The following is a 22,100-nucleotide window of genomic DNA, read 5'->3' on the forward strand; positions in this document are numbered from 1 at the left end:
CAGGTCGTTAGCCAGACTCACACAACCCCCGGCCAGGAGAAGCGGCCAGATGCGATGGGGGGGTGGGTTGGTCCCCAGCCCACTCCACTCCCATCGGATGTAAATACCCCGATGGACATTAACCCTGTATTGAGAGACCGGAACGCTCGTCTCTGCTCCCCACGGCTGTCTGGAGTGGGGCTCGAACCCACGACCTCCTTGACTCAGAGGTGCCAAGGCTCACTCCTCCCAGACTACTTGGTTGACTCTTAATGCCCTCAGACCGACTGCCTCACTGCCTTATCACACATAGCCCAAGAATAAAGCTATAATAAAACATTAACTGGGAAACTGCAACAAGCAGGAGAGTTCTCCCTGGTATCGTGGCCTCCACCAACATCACTAAAACGGATCATCTGGTCATTATCACAATGCTGTTTGTGGGATCTTGCTGTGCGTAAATTGGCTGTGCTTTTTCCTACATTACAACGGTGACTACACTTCAAAAATACTTCATTGGCTGTAAAGCACTTTGGGATGTCCTGAGGTTGTGAAAGGCGCTATATAAATGCAAATCTTTCTTCTGCTCAGCATGGCTCAGTACCAAATTGGGGGAAACCAAGAGAATATTTTTAAATATGCACCTTTTAAAAGTTTAATTCTATTTTTATAACTTTATTTAAAGATAGCTGAAGTGAAACTTACTGTCCCCTCTACCCTATAATATCTCCACTACCTCTCGACTGCAGCGTTGCAGGGGATGAATTGTGGCCTATAGTCTCCATAAAATGTAAATAAATGTGTCCAGTCAGAACCCACCACCCCTCCCCCTGAATCGGCAATGTCACCAATTAAAGGAACCCCCCTCCGATCACCCCAGCTTGAGGTTCCAGTCAGAGATGAGCTCTGAGAGCCAAACCACTGGTTTCCGGTTTTCACAGAAAAATTGACAAGACTCATGTCCACTAAACACCAATAAAAAATCCTGGGATCCCAATACTGTAAATAAATTTAGAATTTGACTTATTCAAGAATTGTAAACCAGTGTCCCTGGCCGTGAGGATCAGTTAGAGAAACTCAAGCTCGAGTATAGATCTCATTGAGGAATAACTAATATAAACCCAGAACACGTACTGAAGTGGACCAGGAAAGAAAGAACTTGCATTTATATAGCACCTCTCACAACCTCAAATTGTCCCAAAGTGCTTCACTGCTATTAAACTACCTTTGAAGTGTAGCCAATGTTGTATGTAGGAAAGACAGCAACCAATTTGCACGCAGCACGATCCCACAGCAATGAGATAAACTACTAGATAATCTGCTTTAGTGATGTTGGTCGAGGAATAAATGTCAGCCAGGACACCAGGGAGAACTCCCCTGCTCTTCTTCGAATAGTGCTATGGGATCTTTTACGTCCACCTGAGAGGGCAGACGGGGCCTCGGTTTAACGTCTCATCCAAAGGACTGCACCTCTGACAGTGCAGCGCTCCCCCAGTCCTGCACCAAAATGTCAGCCCAGATTACATTCTCAAGTCTCTGGAATGGGGCGTGAAGCCACAAACTTCTGACTCAGAGAATAGTGCTACAACTGACCCAAGGGATGAACTTCGATGCGAGAGTTAGGATACTAGAGAGATGGGCTTTGATGGGAGAGTTAGGATACTGGAGGGATGGGCTTCGATGGGACAGTTAGGATACTAGAGGGACGACGTTCAATGGGAGAGTTCGGGTACTGGAGAGATGGGCTTTGATGGGAGAGTTAGGATACTGGAGAGGTGGGCTTTGATGGGAGAGTTAGGATACTGGAGGGATGGGCTTCGATGGGAGAGTTAGGATACTGGAGAGGTGGGCTTCGATGGGACAGTTAGGATACTAGAGGGACGACGTTCAATGGGAGAGTTCGGGTACTGGAGAGATGGGCTTTGATGGGAGAGATAGGATACTGGAGGGATGGGCTTCGATGGGAGAGTTAGGATACTGGAGAGGTGGGCTTCGATGGGACAGTTAGGATACTAGAGGGACGACGTTCAATGGGAGAGTTCGGGTACTGGAGAGATGGGCTTTGATGGGAGAGATAGGATACTGGAGGGATGGGCTTCGATGGGAGAGTTAGGATACTAGAGGGATGGGCTTCGATGGGAGAGTTAGGATACTGGAGAGGTGGGCTTCGATGGGACAGTTAGGATACTAGAGGGACGACGTTCAATGGGAGAGTTCGGGTACTGGAGAGATGGGCTTTGATGGGAGAGATAGGATACTGGAGGGATGGGCTTCGATGGGACAGTTAGGATACTGGAGAGCTGGGCTTTGATGGGACAGTTAGGATACTGGAGAGATGGGCTTCGATGGGACAGTTAGGATACTGGAGAGATGGGCTTCGATGGGACAGTTAGGATACTGGAGAGGTGGGCTTCGATGGGACAGTTAGGATACTAGAGGGACGACGTTCAATGGGAGAGTTCGGGTACTGGAGAGATGGGCTTTGATGGGAGAGATAGGATACTGGAGGGATGGGCTTCGATGGGAGAGTTAGGATACTGGAGAGATGGGCTTCGATAAGAGTGTTAGGATACTGGAGAGATGAGCTTCGATGGGACAGTTAGGATACTAGAGGGACGAGGTTCAATGGGAGAGTTCGGATACTGGAGAGATGGGCTTCAATGGGAGAGTTAGGATATTAGTGGGATGAGGTTCTTTGGGAACCTTAGGCTACTGGAGGGATGAGGTTTGATGGGGGAGTTAGAACATTAGAGGGACAAAGTATGATGGGAGATTTAGGATATTAGAGGGACGAGGATCAATTGATTAGTATAGTAGAGGGACAAGGTTCAGTGGGCAGCGTGCCCTTTCTTGACTTTAATTTTTGTTACATGATTGGATTTCCCCACAGCAAGGATTAGGTACTCGGGATGCCGACTCTCTGCGGGCCACTCCTTAAGCACTGTATAGATTGGGAGTCATTTTCTTTGACTGGAAATAAACTTTGTGAAAGGGGTGCAAAACAAAGGGAAATCAGTTACCTCCCGTGCAACAAAAAGTCCCCAATGGTTGCCCATATTTAATGGCACTGCCCAGTCTGGAGCTGAGCCATATAAACCAGGAAGGTCCCAATTCTTTCCCAAGTTGGCTGATCTCAGGGAGTTGGGATCATCGTCCCTGAGCTGGGGTGGTAGCGGGGGGTAATAAAACAGCCAGGGTTCCTGCTTCTGATCACAATCCAATTACCCCTCCTGGAAAGTGGGCATGTGAACATCAGGTGAGCACACATTTGGTTTGGCTGTGATGCTCCCCGTGGTCAAATGGCCTGATGCCGCTCACGATGTAGGTTCACACAAGAATGTGTACTTGGGTGAGGTTCTGGGGAAACTCCACCCCAGTCAGCACCTTCAAGGGGTGGGGGGGGGGGGGGGAGAAAACCAGAAGGAGAAAAAGGCCCCAAAATTATCTGCTGTTTATTTTTCCTGGCAAAATTGTCCATGAGCCAAGAGATTGCAGAGAACAAGTCTGCAGAATTCCTTCCTTACCTGTCAGAGATGGTGGTGAGCCCACGGGCGTGGATGGATTCGATGTGTAGCTGTTACTGGTGTGATCAGGCGAATAAATCTGTTTAAAAAGATAAGCGCTTCAATCAGTTTCAAGTGTGCGATCCCCAGATGTTAACCCAAGTGAAACTCTTAGTCGGAAAGAAGGGTTTTGCGTTTATCTAAAGCTTATCACATCTCTCAGAAATATCTCAAAGAGCTTCACAATGCAATGAATTGAAGTTGTGCAGGCAAATGTAGCTGCCATTTTGAAAACAGCAAGATCCCACAAACAGCATCGCGACGAATGACCGGTAAATTTGCACGTGTTGGTGTTGGTTGAGGAAGGAGTGTTGACCACAGCTCCTTGCTCTTCCTCAAGTAGGACCCCCTGCTGGAGCAGGCCAACAGGGCCTCAGTTTAACATCTGCAGGACAGCAGCTCCGACGGTGCAGCACTCCCTCAGTACTGCACTGAAGAGTCAGCCCAGATTATGAGCTCAAATCCCGGAATGGGGTTTGAACAACAACAACTTATATTTATATGGCGCCTATAAACATAGTGAAAGGTCCCAAGGTGCTTCACAGGAGCGATTATCAAACAAAATTTGACACCAAGCCACATAAGGAGATATTAGGACAGGCTTGGTCAAAGAGGTAGGTTTTAAGGACCAACTTAAAGGAGGAGAGAGAGGCGGAGAGGTTTAGGGAGGGAATTCCAGAGCTTAGGGCAGAGGCAGCTGAAGGCACGGCCGCCAGTGGTGGAGCGATGGAAATCGGGGGATGCGCAAGAGGACAAAATTAGAGGAACGCAGAGATCTCAGAGGGTTGTAGGACTGGAGGAGGTTACAGAGGTAGGGAGGGGGTGAGGACACGAAGGGATTTGAAAACAAGGATGAGAATTTTAAAATCAAAGCATTGCCGGACCGGGAGCCAATATAGGTCAGCGAGCACAGGGGGTGATGAGTGAACCCACGACCACTGACTCAGAGGTGAGAGTGCTACCAACTGGGCCAAGCTGACACTTATAGCGGGCAAACAGAACATTGGTTAGAGTCAGATGCCCCTGGTGTGAAATCCAGCCACCTTTATTTGGGATGAGCTTCAGGGGGGTGAAGCCTTTCCTGGTCCTTTGGAGGTTCCCAAGGGGAGAGAACCAACAAGACGCACCATCAGACGCCATACGTCACATGATTGCAGCCAGTTCTCAATCCACCAGCTGCATGCCTTAGTGCAAACGACCCAACCTATCTTTTTTTTTAAAATTCATTCCCGGTGTGTAGACGTTGCTGCCCTTGAGAAGGTGGTGATGGGCCTTCTTCTTGAACCGCTGCAGTGTGGTGAAGGTGCTCCCACAGTGGCATTAGATCGGGAGTTCCAGGATTTTGACCCACCGACGATGAAGGAATGGCTGATATACGTCCAAGTCGGGACAGTGTGTGACTTGGAGGGGAATTTGGAGGTGATGGTGTTCCCACGCACCTTCCCCCCTCTTCCTTCTAGGCGGTGGAGCAAGCAATGGTATCGCAGACCCAAAGAAATCTGGGCCCACCTCTGTCCTCCAGTTAAGGAGGTCAGGTCCCCTCTGTCTCCAGAGACTTGAGCACAAAACCCAGGATGACTCTCCCAATGCAGTACTGAAGGAGGTGCTGCACTGTCGGAGGTGCCATCTTTCAGATGAGATATTAAACCGAGTCCCCGTCTGCCCTCTCAGATGGACGTAAAAGATCCCATGGCCACTATTTCAAAGAAGAGTAGGGGAGTTCTCTCGGTGTCCTGGCCAATAGTTATCCCTCAACCAATATCACTAAAACAGATTATCTGGTCACTATCACATTGCTGTTTGTGGGATCTTGCCTTGCGCAATTTAGCTGCCACGTTTCCCTACATTAAACAGAGAATACGCTTCAAAAAAATACTTCATTGGTTGTAAAGCGCTTTGGAATGTCCTGAAAGGCTCTACAGAAATGCAAATCATTCTTTCTCCTGCTCACTTTCCAGCAACCGCGTCGGGTAAGGACAAAATTGGACTTGGCACTAATACCCACCTGAACTAAAAACTCACGCACAAAGACTGGCCACTTCGGTGAAGTAATGGGGGACAACCAGCAAGGAGTCAAACATAGCAGGAAAAAAAAAAACTATAAATATATAAAGCTCTGGTCAGGCCCCATTTGGAGTACTGCGTTCAGCGCTGGATATACTGGCCTTGGAGGGGGTGCAGCGCAGAATGATACCGGGGCTAAAAGGGTTAAATTATGAGGACAGGTTGCACAGACTAGGCTTGTATTCCCTCAAGTATAGAAGATTAAGGGGTGATCAAACAGAACAGGTTCGAGGGGCTGAATGGCCTCTTCCGGTTCCTGCATTGGAAATACATAAAGCGTCTACACCTGAAACACGATCCTGTTTTCTTTTCTCCCACAGCGACTGACTGTGCACTTCTAGAACTTTCCGTTTTTATTTCAAGACATTTTCAGAAGCAGAGAAAATTGAACAATAAATGAAACTAAATATGGGATTTTTTTCCCCTCCCCCCGCTGTAGTTTGCTCCACTTCACTCCATTGCAAATGTTTTATTTTTTTGTTGTTGCCCAGCTCTCAAAGGGTTAAGACGGCGGCTTGAACTAGTTGCATATTAATGAAACGTCCGACCCTGTGAAAACCCCAGCCCTGTAGGCGCCACTGATTATACCCTGATCAGTGTCTCAGAAAATTGGGCCTGGCACTTTTGGCGTCTATCACTGCGCTGGAACCAAGCCATTACAACAGAGCTCAGCCGACCTGCTAAAATGGGATTGGAAGTGCTGGCTGCGTAGAAGATGTGTGCATCTGAGAGAGAGAGAGAGAGAGGGGGTGAGGGGTGGTTGTTGGGGGGGTGGCGGTTAGAAAAAAAAATCCATATTTCATCATGACAGATGCTGCTCTGTCCCCCTTGGCGAGCAAACCATTGTCTGGTGTATCAAAGGGGAAATTAGAAGAGGTCAAAGCACTTCCAGCTGCAGGCCCATTTTCAAAGCAAGTGCTTTCTGCTTGGGGCTCGGCGAGTAAATTTAAAGGCGCTTAGCTGACAGCAAACGGGCTCTAGTCCTTCCGCCGTCAGCTCAGCGCGGGGGGGAAATAATGGCTGTCCCGACACGGTTTCCCGACGGCGCAGTGCGCGGGTCCCCTTTGTCCGCGGGTCTCCGTGGAACCGCGGCCCGGATTGGCGAGCTCTGTTCTGCCCGCGGCTGGCTGGTGTGCGATGGAACAGCAGCACCAGATGGGAATGTAAACGGTGGCCACCTTCCAAAGACCGACACAGCAATGTTAAGAGCGTCTAAAAGCGAACCAGATGCCGAGTCCTTTCCCGCTTGATTTTTCCTCTCCTTTTTCTTCTCTCCTCCTTCCTCTGCTTGCCTCCTTATTTCCCCCGCCCACCCCTCCCCCTCCCCAGTTGTTGTCCCATCTCTCCTGAAGGCACCCACTCTTCCTGCAGTACTATACCACAAACCCCAAGACCCCGCCTGTATCTCAAGCAAATGGCCGTTCTTCTCACGTGAGCTGGGCTGGGAGCGACACCAGGCTATTCGACTGTGAGGGGGCATCACAGCCGAGCCCGCTCCTGCCCGCAGCCGATAGCACACATTCCAGCAGGCCCCTCTGGGTAGTGACCAGGACCCTGGCTATTTATTTTTTCTCCTTGCTTTGCCCGGGTCCGCTGTCTCCGATTGTGTACTATCCCCTACCACTGCCCTGGCTGAGGTCAGCTGCCTGAGCACTTTATCACCATTTTAATTCAGCCCATAATGCCATTCTGAATCATCGCTACACCGAGTGAGGGGGTACATGAACATGTAAATACCACAGGTTGAACTCCTCCAGGGACTCGAGCACATAATCTAGGCTGACACTCCCAGTGCAGCAATGAGGGAGTGCTGGACTGTCAGAGGTGCCGTCTTTCGGATGAGATGTTAAACCTAGAAAGACTTGCATTTATATAGTGCCTTTCATGACCTCAGGACGTCCCAAAGCACTTTATAACCAATGAAGTATTTTTTTTGAAGTGTAGTCACTGTTGTAATGTAGGAAACGCGGCAGCCAACTTGCGCACAACAAGATCCCACAAACAGCAATAAGATAATGACCAGATCATCTGCTTTTGTGATGTTGGTTGAGGGATAAATATTGGCCCAGGACACCTGCTCGTCTTCGAAATAGTACCGTAGGATCTTTTACGTCCACCTGAGCTCAAAAAGCAAGAGTGCTGCCCACGGCTTAGATATAACATTACAGCCTCCGCGTCAGGAGAGGAGACGAGCGAAATGACCCAGATGATCTGGTCATTATCTTATTGCTGTTTGTGGGATCTTGTTGTGCAGGCTCACCTGCAAAGACGGACTTCGAGGCAAAATGCCGGTGGAATCGTGCCCTAGCCAGAGAAAGCGCCTTCAGGAGAGAAGAGAAACACAAAACAAATCGGCCCCGGCGCACACAGTAGAATTCCTGACTTGCAAGCCAGAAAATGACAAAAACCTCTTCCTGTAAACAGCCACAGTCTGGTGATAAGATCAGCCACTTTATGACTCGAGAGATCGGCCACCACCATTCAGGCGAGTGCAGATCAGGGCCCTCATTAAACGGATGGGCTGCATCACTTCGTAAACAGTTTAACAAACAAAAGATGCCAGAGATTGTTAAAACGATTTGGATCCTTTCTGTTCAGTTTATGCATATTGTTTCACCGTGCTGCCAGACCTGTGTGCTTCCACAACTAATGCTGCTTCTACACTGGCCCCAGAGCAGTGTTGTGGCTCCTGTGTGTCAGCCGTGGCTCAGTGGGTCGCACTCTTGTCTCTGAGTCAGAAGGTCACGGGTTCAAGCCCTGCTCCAGAGACTTCAGCACACACAAAATCTAGGCGAACACTTCAGCACAGTACTGAGGGAGTGCTGCACTGGCGGGGGTGTGCCGTCTTTTGGATGAGATGTTAAACCGAGGCCCCGTCTGCCCTCTCAGGTGGACAAAAAGATCCCATGGCACTATTTTGAAGAAGAGCTGGGAAGTTCTTCCCAGTGCCCTGGGCTAATATTTATCCTTCAACCAACATCACTAAATACAGATGATCTGGTCATTGTCACATTGCTGTTTGTGGGATCTTACTGTGTCATTACAACAGTGACCACACTTCAAAAGTACGTCATTGGCCGTAACACGCTTTGGGACATCCTGAGGTCGTGGTTTTGTGCTCAAGTCTCAGGAGTAGGACGTGAACTCACAACTTTCTGATGCAGAGGCGAGGCTAACACAAGTTATAAGGGGTGACTTTCGAAATCTATGCTCATGTCTCCCCCACCGCCGCGGGTGCTGTGTATCGTGGCCGGTACCTAAATGCAAATTCCACAGCAGTGGGAGCATCAGAGAACTACTTCTACTCGAACCATTCGGAATATAAAACCCACCATCAGAGTTTTCCCAGGCCCAGACCGTGCGATTCCTATATTTAAATAGCAAAATCTCACTAATGGATACACGGAGGGTCGTTAGTGAGGGCCTGCTTCACACAAAGCTCGCCAGGAGCATCAATCCATCTCCCACCTCCCTCCCCCACGCTTTTAACTCTCTTTATTTCGAACCAGCCGTCTCTCTAATGGATAAATACCAGTCATTAGCTGCCCCGGAGAGGCAGAAGCTTTCAACAGAATGGCAGTAGGATCTTCTATTTATTAACCCTTCCCCAGCCAGCAAGCCTCCCTTAGCGAAACTGCCTGGTTCATCTTTAGGAACATGGGAACAGAAGGAGGCCATTCAGCCCCTCGAGCCTATTCTGCCATTCAATTAGATTAAGCTGATCTATGTCTTAACTCCATCTACCCGCCTTGGTTCCATAACCCTTAAGACCCTTACCCAACAAAAATCTATCCATCTCAGTTTTGACATTTTCAATTGACCCCCGGCCTCAACAGCTTCAGACATCGCGTTTACTGCTGTGGGAAGACGAGCAGCAGCTGGGAGGAACCAGTAATAATCAAAAAGGTGTCTTGGCCACCGGTCTCCACCGATCCGGTAAGCTTAGCCTGCATTTGCCATCGTCTGCACGCGATCTGGGCGCAGGAGCAATATAAAAGGCAGCTACAGTTAAAGGGGCACTGTATTCATGTCTGGCAAACATGAAGAAGGTGCCCCTTTAACTGTTTGGTTGCCAGGCAACGAGACCCAAGGATCTGGCTTATGTCTGACATAAAAACAATTAACAAGCAATCCTGCTGCTTCATCGCTCCAGAGCCCAGTTCAACCTTTCCATTTGTTTCCTTTATTTCAAAGAACCTTGGAGGAAACCATTTTTTTTTAAAAAAAGGAATCGCTTCAACCCAAAGCTGCTTTTATGGTGGTGTCAGCTGTGGCTCAGTAAGTAGCCACTCCAGAGAACACATAATCTAGGCTGACGCTCCCAGTGCAGCACTGATGGGGTGCCGCACTGTCGGAGGTGCCGTCTTTCAAATGAGACATTAAACTGAGGGCCCATCTGCCTCTCAGGTGGACGTAAAAGATCCCACGGCCACCATTGGAAGAAGAGCAGGGGGGAGTTCTCCCCGGTGTCCTGGGCCAATATTTATCCCTCAACCAACATCACTGAAACAGATGGACTAGTCATTATCACATTGCTGTTTGTGGGATCTTGCTGTGCGCAAATTGGCTGCCACGTTTCCTACATTACAACAGTGACCACACTTCACTTCATTGGCTGTAAAGGGCTTTGGGACGTCCTGAAAGGTGCTATTTTGTTCCTTTATCTCGCCTCCTCCTCCTCCTGGGTCTGACGCTGGCGCTAGCTGGCAATGAGACCACAAACCCCAACAAACAGCGGGAAACATACTCGCCGACGAAGGGAGTTGCCCTGGCCAAAATTATCCCTCAACCAACGGCATGTAAACAGATTAACTGGTCATCCCGTCGCAACTGCTGTTTGTGGGACCTTGCTGTGCACCAACTGACTGTCACGTTTGTCTACAGAACAGTGACTGCACTTCAAAAGTACTTCATTGGCTTTGAAGTGCTTTGGGACGTCCAGAGGGCATGAAAAGCCTCGATAAAAATGCAAGTTCTATACTTTTCTGTTAAAATACAAACAACAAAAAGAAGTGTTTCACTTTGCCTATTTTATCGGGGGGAAAAAAAAAACCTACAAAGGCTGTTAAGTACTTGGGAGGGCTCGCAGTACACTGTCCCCTTTTGTAGGCCTCTGGCTGCCTGCATTTAAACAGCATCAAAGTCCAGCCCCAACATTCTGTTTAAACAGATGCCACTGTCACTCAAATCCGTTTCTCCCTCAAGCTGTAACGGAGCGCAATTAAATCTGATACTTTTTAAACGAAGGAGAAAAAGGTTTAATATTAAATGATACAAAAAAAAAATCGCCTTTGAAAAATGATGCCAAAGAGATTTTTGCAAATTACCTCCCCCTTTTTATAATCCAGTTTCCTACCCTGCTCTCGAAGACCCTGAAGCTTGGCCGGCTGTTATTTCAAAGCCACCACCAGCCCTCCAATACCTCACAACCACCCCCCCCGACCTCACCAGGAGCTTGGGCGGTGATCTTCCGACCCACGTCGGAGGTAATCCTTTAACATTGAGTGGGTCAAGTTGGCTGTTCGACTAGGTAGGGCATCAGCGTCGAAACTCAATCCTAACCTCGCGCGCGCACGCACACACACACACACACACAAACTCCGCCGGGGTGTACGGCTGGATAGCAATCAGGAGTGGGAACCCCGTCCGCTTGCTCGTCCCTGCCTAATCGAGGGGTGCTGAAGCCAACCGCGACGCCCTCAACCATCGCCTCAGCTGAAATCGGCTAGTTCAACATCGGCCTCCCTGGTCCATGTGGCTCAATATCACGCAGAGGCAGTGCATTCATCCACATGAAGCCATTGGGGAACGCCTCGTATTTTTGATGGGTGGTTTTCTCTTCTTGTCACAGCCTTCCTCCCCCACTTTCCGCACCCCAAGGATATACGCTGGCAACAGGAGGATACAGTTGGACAAGGTGTGTGTACGGCCTTATTATTGGGTAGCACCCAGTATGATCGCCTCCGACCTTCAAATCCAGACCCTTCGCACCACCTCCTACTCTAACTCATTCTTTTCCAGGAGTTTGAATCAGTGCAACTCACCACCCTTGGTCCTCAAGCTTGGCATCACCTGATCGCTACTCCCCTCTCCGGCTGGTGCCCTGCACAATGGCCGGGCTCCTTAATAAAAACGGTGACTCCCGACCAAACGGTTCAGTAATAAAAATCTGTGCCGCCGAGCCATACACAAGGGAAGGTCGCAGGTTAGATCACAGTCTGCGCCAAGTTCGCTGATCTCGCTTTGGGTGCCCTCGCCCCCCTCCCTATCTCTGTAACCTCCTCCAGCCCGACAACCCCCCCCCCCCGACCCCGAGATCTCTGCGCTCCTCCAACTCTGGCCTCTTGATGCGCATCCCCCACTCCCTTCGCCCCAACATTGGCGGCCGTGCCTTCAGCTGCCTCGGCTCTAAGCTCTGGAATTCCCTCCCTAAACCTCTCCACCTTTCTCTCCTCCTTCAAGACGCTCCTTAAAACCTACCTCTTTGACCACGCTTTTGGTCCCTCTCCTAATATCGCCTCACGTAGCTCGGTGTCAAATTTTTTCTGATTACGCTCCTGTGAAGCGCCTTGGGACATTTTACTACATTAAAGGCGCTGTATAAATGCAAGTAGTTGTTATGTTGGTGGTGGGCATGTTCTCTGCAGCGTCCCTGGGTCAAGGAACTACCCCTCTCAGGTGGACGCAAAAGATCACAAGCCACTATTTCAAAGAAGAGCAGGGGGAAGTTCTCCCCAGTGTTCTGGGCCAATATTTATCCCTCAACCAACATCACTAAAAACAGATTATCTGTTCGTTATCACATTGCTATTTGTGGGATCTTGCTGTGCGCAAATTGGCTGCCGCGTTTCCTACATTACAACAGTGACTACATTTCAAAAGTACTGCATTGGCTGTGAAGCGCTTTGGGACGTCCTGAGGTCGTGATAGGCGCTATGGAAATGCAAGATCTTTCTTTGATGTCCTCCACAATGAGATAGTTTGCCACCACTAGGCTCACACCTGAATAACAGTGGCCTCTCGGGCGAGGTTCCAGAGAGCGATGGCCGGTGAGTCAACACTCTTCAGATGAAGAGGGTAGAGGACTGGAGAGTAAGAAGAGAGGCAGCCTGAGGCGAGATCAAGATTCCCCCCTCCCCAGTATGGAATGGTTCATCAGTACAAGCGAGTGAACCCCTGTTTATACAAAGCAGCGAGGGGGAAATGATACTTTGTGAACACAAGTGAGCCCCCACCCCTCCCCCAACAGTTGCCTCTGGTACGTCAACTTCTGAAGTAGTTGGGTTGGGGAAAAAGCAGTAATCCATACGCACAGTTCTATATTTACACTGTTTGCAATCACTGATACCTTTCATGCACAAGCAGAAAACCAAGGCCCTGAGAAGAATCAAGTTTCCCCTCGGACCAGGCAGTCGGGGCCCTACAATCGGCTTCATCACGTTTGGGCTGGGGAGGTGGATGCCTTTCATGGTCGAACGGCCTGCTGACACTCACTATCTCTCGACTTACGGATGAAGAACGATCAGAGGTGCCGGGGGGGGGCGGTGGTGAGGGTGGGGGTTGACTGGGGCCCTTGGAACTGTACCCCGACAGGAGTCAGCATCTTTAGGGCAAGAAATTGGCCAAAAAAACAAGTGTGCGTGGGACTGTCCCTTTAATTTGTGAGCAGCCTGCAGGCCTGAATTCCTGAGCTCTGATGCCAGTGTCAGATGTTTCTTTTGCTGAACAGCCTTGAAATATGATCCCCTTGCTTCAAAAGAGCCTCCACGTTCCTTGTCCCGCCCTACCCCCCACCCCCACCCCACCCAGCCCCCAAGTCCCTCGGCTTTCCACGTTATCCTCCACCAGCCAATATACACCCTGCGTCCCAACAGCGTGGACTTGCGCCAATCGGCGCCCGATATCCAGCTTCACGAAACAAAACAAAACGTCGTCACCCGGGGAACGGGCAAGTGTCGAACAATGCCCAGGGATACGCGGTGAGAGGGAGAGGCACCTGCACTGGAGCGATATTCACACTGCAGCCGACGCGGGTTTCAAACAGGAGCTTTCACCCGTGACGCTCTGGAACTCGAGGAGAGACGCTCCGCAGGTGACGGATCCGGCAGAGATATGGTGGAAAGGAATCCCCTCTCTCCCCATCCCGTACTGTTCCCCCTTTCGACCTCTGGCAGCCTATCGCTCCCGAGAGCCTGGCGATAGAATCTATCCTTTCAAAAATCGAGAACCCTAGATAAAGGCCTGAGGCCCACACTGCCAATGGTTTGGAAAAGACTGAGGAGCGGAGACAAGGTCAATTAAAAAACTTGGGCTTAGTGTCTTGAGGTTCTTCAATTCAAGTCAAACAACAGCTTACTCTCGAGTTCTTTTTCAATTCAGAGACCTAGGTGAAAGATCCAAGGTCCATGGTGCAGGACGACACCAAGAATAGAAGATGAGGTCAATCAGGAAGTAGAGCTTTGGTGACGCCAAGGTTAGATTTTACAGACCTGTAGATTGTAGGAGAAAGGGAGGACTGAGGGAGGTCCTGAGAAACATTGACACAGTGAGGAGGAATAAGAGAGGAAAGTTGAGTTCTGACTATAGTAGCATCTGTCAAACATAGAAAGACTTGCCTGGATGGTGTAGCTGCAACAACACTCAAAAAGCTCAGCACCGTCCAGGACTACTCTTCAAAATAATTGATTGCGTGGAGCAATGGGAGTTTCCAAACCCATACCCTCTCCACCACCTACTTCCACTTCCGTAACATTGCCTGCCTCTGCAAACTAACTCAACCCCTCTGCTGCTGAAACTATCACCCATGCCTTTGTCAGCCCCTAACTCAATTAATTCAGAGCTCTCCTGGCCTCCCATCCTGCACCCACTGTGGACTTCAGCTCATCCAAAACTCTGCTGGCCACCAAGCCCCACTTGCCCATTACCCCTATCCTCGCTGACCTATGTTTGCTCCTGGTCCCTCAATGCCTCAAATTTAAAATCCTTATGTGCCTCACCCCTCCCTCCAGAGCTACAATGTATTCTCCATTCCTCTGAGAGGCACGTTGTCCATCTCCAGCTCCCTTTGTCCCACCAATAGCTGCTGTACCTAGACCCCACTGCCTGGAATTTCCCCTCTGCCCCTCCACCTCCCTCTCCTCCTTTAAGACCAGCCTTAAAGGCCAGTTCTTTGACCCTACTAACTTCTGCTTCTTTGGCTTGCCACCTGTTTTTTGCTTATGCCTCTGTGAAGCGCCCTGGGACATTTTTCTACATTTAAAGGCGCTATTCCAATGCAGTATACAAGTTCGAGCATTATTAGAGAAAATGTGACGACTAATCCAGGAAATAAAATCCAGCCTTTCCTTCTGTGAGATTTACAGCCCACAGAATCAGATGAAACATCTTTGGAGATGCAGAAAACATAAAGTGGCATCAGATAACAGAGTGTTGCTTTGTATCTGCAACAAAACCTCATTAAACACAGAGCCACCTGCTCTGGGGTTGCTTTATATCAGCCATCATCTCTCTGATTCATCCCAGAGCCCTGCAATCAAAGGGAGACAGAGATCAAATGATCAAATGGGAATGGGGGGGCACGGTGAAGAGTTAGATGAGCTCGGCCTGCGTGGCAATGGGAGGGGCTGCCATAACATAATTGTCCTCTGTAACCTTGGGTTGAGTAGGAGAAAACATAATTAGCCAATGTGTGTGTGTGTAAGTATATATGCATATATACGTGTGAGTTGTGTGCCAGAGTACGCGTGCGAGAGTGCGTGTATGGTGCGTATATGTGTCCACATGCGTGTAGGGTGAGGAGAGGATCAGGATCAGCTTGTGATGCCCTCTACTGCCAAATAGCCGGCCTGCTGTAAATATCCAGCCTCATGCATGGGGCGCCAGATTGGAGGGTAGCAAGTCGCTGGGGTCCTGAGCCTCAGCGTCTTCGGGAGGTGGGGGAAACTGGAAACCCAGAGAGAATAAAATCCACCGCTGGAGTCTGCGGGTTCACTGAACCCCTCACCTGGTTCTGGCCAGATCTGCGAGTGACTGGGCGCATCTGCCCGTACGGGTGTTTATGTGCAAATCGAGTCTGTAACTGCGATGAACAGGAAGAATCACAATGGGGCAAGAGAAATGTCCTCTGCGTCCACGGTGTACCAAAATCATGCTTAAAGGAGGGTTTTTGATTTCTCCATCTCTAGTGCACAGAGAAAATTTCTCCCCCACTGTTTACTAAATGATCGACATGACCAAGCATTCAACTTCAATCCTACACGCTCCTCCTGCCCCTCCCCGCACTGAACCCAAGAATCATCGCAACGTCTCCTGCTAGAACTCATTCTTTCCCAGGGCCACAAAACCATGGAGCTGCTCCACTCCCTCAGTTTGCCCGTCCTCCTACAATCTACGGGCTTTTATAACCCAAAGCTTGTCCTGTACGATGGGCCATTCGCTTTGTCGCAATTAAAACAAAACGACAGAAAGAACATCACTTAAACGTGGACTGTACGATGGGCCATTGAAACACATGCAATCAATCTACTGATAAACTGTTCCATCGTACAGGCCTCACCTGAGACTGGCACTACCACACATCCTTATTTACGATACTCAGAGGGTGAGTTTAACCTAACTCGCCCAGTGGGATTGGATCGGCCGCTCGATCTTACTTTCAAAGTGTGAGGTGTGAAACAGGCGGTCAATCCAATCCCAACAGGGATTCCCTCCCCAGGGTAGGGTTAGGGTAAAATTACCCCCACAGTGTGAGATGTTCCAAATAGCCAGGTGGTGAAGGATAGAATACTAGATGCTGGTCTTCAGTTGCTTCCAAGCCTTTATTCTCTACATTATACATCCCACACCCTAGATAAGCTCTCTTATATGGATAGAAGAGAGTTCCTAATTGATATGCACCACCTGAATACAATTAACGCTAATTGATATAAATCGCGTGGACCCACAATTAACGTGAGAGTCCAGGACAGTATCGTACCGACCTGATCCTGGATTGGCATTACCTCAGATCCTTGTTTACAATACAGAGTTTGCAAGTTTATTTCAAGCAGAGTTTCAATTTATCAACAGTGATTCGAATTCCACGGTCCCTGGTGGGCTGGGAGGCTCTTCCCCGCTGCAGGGTTTTATCAAGCTTTAGTTTTGGAAAATCCGTTATAGGAAAGGGGAAGAGACAGACAGACAGACACACACACACACACACACACACACACACACGCACGCATACAGGCACAGGAGGCACACCGACACAGTTCAATTAACCCAAACGCTGGTCCCTACCGGTCACCATTCTTTCACTTTGGTAAAAGTTCAGTTCTCAAAGGGGAGAAAGATCCGTGTCAGCAGTGATTTATGGCTTGCAAGCCCAAAGTTCCCCTCTACTTTAAAGATAGCGACAGGCAGCGTGAGGGCAGTGTGGTTTTTCCACTGACCCTGGTTCGCGATCGTCACAGGTGCGTTTGCACCGAGCCGGGTTGAGAAACGTGCAGAAGCAGCATCACTTACCGAGGCCAAGGCCTTGCCCAGAGCGTCTCCCGTCTGTGAGCTTCCAGCTGTGGTACCTCTACTCCCTGCATCAAAAAAAAGAAACAAAGACACGTGTTCACTCAATAAGGGGGCAAGTCAGGGATCTGATCGGAAACAGCAAGTCCCTCTCCCTTGGATTTGAATGGCTTAAGACATACCCATCAGACTTTCCGAAGTGTTTAGGGGCGGTGTGTGCGAGGACGTGACAAACGGCGTCGAACTGCTGCTGCTACGGTGGAAACTGGCCACGGGAGGGAGAGTAGCGTTTACATCTGATGGTGAGTAGGGCTGAAACAAAGGAGAGCAGGAGCAGATTAAACAGCATTCGGAGAGTGACTGTTCTGCTTCGGTTAGTTAGTTAAGAGAGAAAAAAAGACTTGCATTCATATTTATAATAAATATAGCATCTTTCAAAACAACAACTTGCATTTATACGGCACCTTTAATGTAGTAAAACATCCCGAGGCGCTTCTCAGGAGCGATTATCAAACAAAATTTAACACCGAGCCAAATAAGGAGATATTAGGGCAGGCGACCAAAAGCTTGGCCAAAGAGGTAGGTTTTAAGGAGCCAGGACGTCCCAAAGCGCTTTACAGCCAATGAAGTACTTTTTGAAGTGTAGTCACTGTTGTAATGTAGGAAACGCAGCAGCCAATTTGAACACAGCAAGATCCCACAAACAGCGCTTATTGACCAGATAATCCATTCTTAGTGATAAATATTGGCCCAGGACACCGAGGAGAACTCCACCGCTCTTCGAAATAGTGCCTTGGGATCTTTTACGTCCATCCGAGACGGAGCTTTGGTTTAACGTCTCATCCGAAAGACGGCACCTCAGACAGTGCAGCACTCCCTCGGTACTGGCACTGGGGGCGTCGGCCTGGATTTTGCGCTTCAAGTCTCTGGAGTGGGACTCGAACCCACGACTGACTCGGAGGCGAGAATGCGGACTCCGAGCCACGGCCGACGCTCTAAATTAGATCCCACACCGACTTAGTTGACAGATGCGCTATTATGCTGAAGCCACACAGGCCACGAGTGTCCCAGATTCGATTCCCGAAAGTTGTGGGGGGTGCAGGGATTAGCTTATCTCAGCCAGGGTGTTGTTGAAAGGTCCTACAATTAGACTCAGCCCCCCTGGGGTAGAATCAGCCAGGATTCCTGCTTCCAATGTTTATCCAGTGACATTTCGTGGACTGCGCACGTGCGGATGTCAGGAGAGGACAGGATTGGCTCGGCTGCAATGCCTTCCATAGCCAAATAGTCTACTGAGACTCACTATCTCGGCTTGGGTCAGGGAGTGGACGGCATCCTCCTTGAGATCTCCAGCACCTCGAGCTCCTGATCTCGAGCAGACACCAAGCGGAGGCCAGGAAATTCCCCACCGGATGGCAGGGAACCTCCCAGGGGTTTAGGTTGAGAGAACACACGGGACGGTGGGCCGGGAGCTGCTCGCCCACCGCCCTCTCTGCAGCGGTTGGTACCGAGACCGGGGGGAGGTGTGGGAAAAAAAAAAGAGAGTCCAAGGGGAAGGGCACAAACGTTACCCCTGCAACGAATCGGAACAAATAAACCTCAAAATGGAACTCACCAGGCGCTCGTGAGGGTGGAGGTTGCTGTAGCTGTTTGCCTGACTCATGTGTGAAGAGGGCCCACCTGGAACTCCCCCATAGTTGGCTTGACTGATCCCACCGGACGGACCCCACAGTTCCGAGGAATTGTGATGTCCATCTGAAAAAAATGGGAAAGAAAAAGAAGTGAAATTCCAGGCATTCCCAATTTTCCAGGATTAGTCCCTCATCATCATAGACTGGAATCATAGTATTGTATCGCACAGAAGGAGGCCATTCAGCCCATCGTGCCTGTACCGGCTCTTTGAAAGAGCTATCTAATTAGTTCCACTCCCCTGCTCTTTCCCCACAGCCCTGTAAATTTTTCCTTTTCAAGTATTTATCCAATTCCCTTTTGAAAGTTACTATTGAACCTGCTCCCAACACCCTTTCAGGCAGTGCGTTCCAGATCAGAACAACTCGCTGCGTTAAAAAAAAATTCTCCATCAATTATCTTAAATCTGTGTCCTCTGGTTACCGACCCTCCTGCCAGTGGAAACAGTTTCTCCTTATTTACTCTATCAAAACCCTTCATAATTTTGAACACCTCTATTAAATCTTCCCGTTAACCTTCTCTGCTCTAAGGAGAACAATCCCAGCTTCTCCAGTCTCTCCACATAACTGAAGTCCCTCATCCCTGGTACTATTCTGGTAAATTTCCTCTGCACCCTCTCCAATGCCTTGACATCCTTCCTAAAGCGTGGTGCCCAGAAATGGACACAATACTCCAGCCGATGCCTATTTGTTCCTGCACCCTAGACTGATTCAGTTGTGTCCCTGCTTGAACTGTTCTCTATAGAAAATGTTGCACTGGGGCTCGCTTAACAGCCCAGTGCATTAAGTGAGTAGCTGAGACATACAGACCAGCAGGGGCCCAGGTTCGGCCGTCAGTCAGTCAATGTTGAGCTAGTTGAGCGCAGCAAGGGGCTGTTGTGTTACAGAATGGGAGGGGGGAGGTGGGGGTTTAAATCAGCCAGGGTTCTCACTCCTGACCACAACACAGTGACCCCCTCCTGCAAGTTTATGCAGATGTTGAGTAAGGGTACATTTGGGCTGCACTGTGACGCGCCTCATGGCCAAATAGCCTGCCACTGATCTGTGCTCGCCAATGAATAGTGGGCATCTGGGTGAGGTACCGTTTGGCTTCCAGTGCCCCCAGAACCGTACCCCAGGAACAGTCGCCCCCAGAACCGTACCCCAGGAACAGTCGGCCCCAGAACTGTACCCCAGGAACAGTCGGCCCCAGAACCGTACCCCAGGAACAGTCGGCCCCAGAACCGTACCCCAGGAACAGTCGCCCACAGAACCGTACCCCAGGAACAGTCGCCCCCAGAACCGTACCCCAGGAACAGTCGCCCCCAGAACCGTACCCCAGGAACAGTCGCCCACAGAACCGTACCCCAGGAACAGTCGCCCACAGAACCGTACCCCAGGAACAGTCGCCCCCAGAACCGTACCCCAGGAACAGTCGCCCACAGAACCGTACCCCAGGAACAGTCGCCCACAGAACCGTACCCCAGGAACAGTCGCCCACAGAACCGTACCCCAGGAACAGTCGCCCACAGAACCGTACCCCAGGAACAGTCGCCCCCAGAACCGTACCCCAGGAACAGTCGCCCCCAGAACCGTACCCCAGGAACAGTCGCCCCCAGAACCGTACCCCAGGAACAGTCGGCCCCAGAACCGTACCCCAGGAACAGTCGCCCCCAGAACCGTACCCCAGGAACAGTCGCCCCCAGAACCGTACCCCAGGAATAATCGCCACAGAACGGTACCCCAGGAACAGTCGCCCCCAGAACCGTACCCCAGGAACAGTCGCCCCCAGAACCGTACCCCAGGAATAATCGCCACAGAACGGTACCCCAGGAACAGTCGCCCACAGAACCGTACCCCAGGAACAGTCGCCCCAGAACCGTACCCCAGGAACAGTCGCCCCCAGAACGGTACCCCAGGAACAGTCGCCCCCAGAACCGTACCCCAGGAACAGTCGCCCCCAGAACCGTACCCCAGGAACAGTCGCCCCCAGAACCGTATCCCAGGAACAGTCACCCACAGAACCGTACCCCAGGAACAGTCGCCCCCAGAACCGTACCCCAGGAACAGTCCCCACAGAACCGTACCCCAGGAACAGTCGCCCCCAGAACCGTACCCCAGGAACAGTCGCCCACAGAACGGTACCCCAGGAACAGTCGCCCACAGAACGGTACCCCAGGAACAGTCGCCCACAGAACCGTACCCCAGGAACAGTCGCCCCCAGAACCGTACCCCAGGAACAGTCACCCACAGAACCGTACCCCAGGAACAGTCACCCACAGAACCGTACCCCAGGAACAGTCGCCCCCAGAACCGTACCCCAGGAACAGTCGCCCACAGAACCGTACCCCAGGAACAGTCGCCCACAGAACCGTACCCCAGGAACAGTCACCCACAGAACCGTACCCCAGGAACAGTCACCCACAGAACGGTACACCAGGAACAGTCACCCACAGAACCGTACCCCAGGAACAGTCGCCCCCAGAACCGTACCCCAGGAACAGTCGCCCACAGAACCGTACCCCAGGAACAGTCGCCCACAGAACCGTACCCCAGGAACAGTCACCCACAGAACCGTACCCCAGGAACAGTCACCCACAGAACCGTACCCCAGGAACAGTCACCCACAGAACGGTACACCAGGAACAGTCACCCCCAGAACCGTACCCCAGAAATAATCACCACAGAACGGTACCCCAAGACTAGTCAGGAGAGGAAGGAAGAAAACTGGGTTGCTGGGAAGAAACAGAGTAATTAAATGAGGCACAGCTTGATTCCCGGTTCAATGTAATGGCAACACGGAAAGTTGGGACCAAAGGGCAGCATATGGGGGGCACAACCCCCTACAGTGATCATCATAACTGCTAAATCAGTCGCCTCACCTGGCAAAAGGAAAGAGCTGGAAAACATACTGCTGGGAGCTTTGGGAGACGGATAACTGGAAGACTCTCTAAACTCATCGGAATTCTGTGACTGGGCATAGACCTGCAGAACAGCAAGAGGGAAAAAAAAAAGGAATTATTACATTGAATACATTGGAATTTTCAAAAATGGCTGGCGGATCGCGCATAGTGTGGCTGATTGGTAGTCTGGGACCTGGATCAGGCTTGTGATGTTTGCCCATTAACCTGGCTCGTCCCGTTAACTGCCGAGGTCAGCCAGACGGCAATTCTAACTGTAAATTTCAGGCTGCAGCTCAATGATTAGCTTTCGTTTTTTTTTTAAAAAAGACTGCTTTGCATCTGTAACAAAGGAAGACACTTTGATGTGTGCAATACAGGTGTGCAGCAGACACGTGCTAGGTGTAAGACTGCATATAGAGAGACAC

The 22,100-nt window shown here is 50.3% G+C and overlaps 1 protein-coding gene across 3 annotated transcripts in view; it reads right to left on the bottom strand.

Annotated features, from left to right (window-relative positions):
• The window catches only part of LOC137306640 (transcription factor 12-like), a 100,233-nt gene that overhangs the window by 31,332 nt on the left and 46,801 nt on the right, over positions 1–22,100 (bottom strand). For all 3 annotated transcript variants that reach the window (XM_067975971.1, XM_067975970.1, XM_067975972.1), the window contains exons 2-6: positions 21,655–21,757; positions 18,721–18,860; positions 17,288–17,417; positions 17,109–17,173; positions 3,504–3,582 (exon numbers count right to left, since the gene is read on the bottom strand). In XM_067975971.1, the coding sequence (XP_067832072.1) occupies positions 3,504–3,582; positions 17,109–17,173; positions 17,288–17,417; positions 18,721–18,860; positions 21,655–21,757 (517 nt within the window). The remainder of the gene's footprint in view (positions 1–3,503; positions 3,583–17,108; positions 17,174–17,287; positions 17,418–18,720; positions 18,861–21,654; positions 21,758–22,100) is intronic.

The sequence above is a fragment of the Heptranchias perlo genome, chromosome 44 (assembly GCF_035084215.1).
Source record: "Heptranchias perlo isolate sHepPer1 chromosome 44, sHepPer1.hap1, whole genome shotgun sequence".
NCBI lineage: Eukaryota > Metazoa > Chordata > Chondrichthyes > Hexanchiformes > Hexanchidae > Heptranchias > Heptranchias perlo.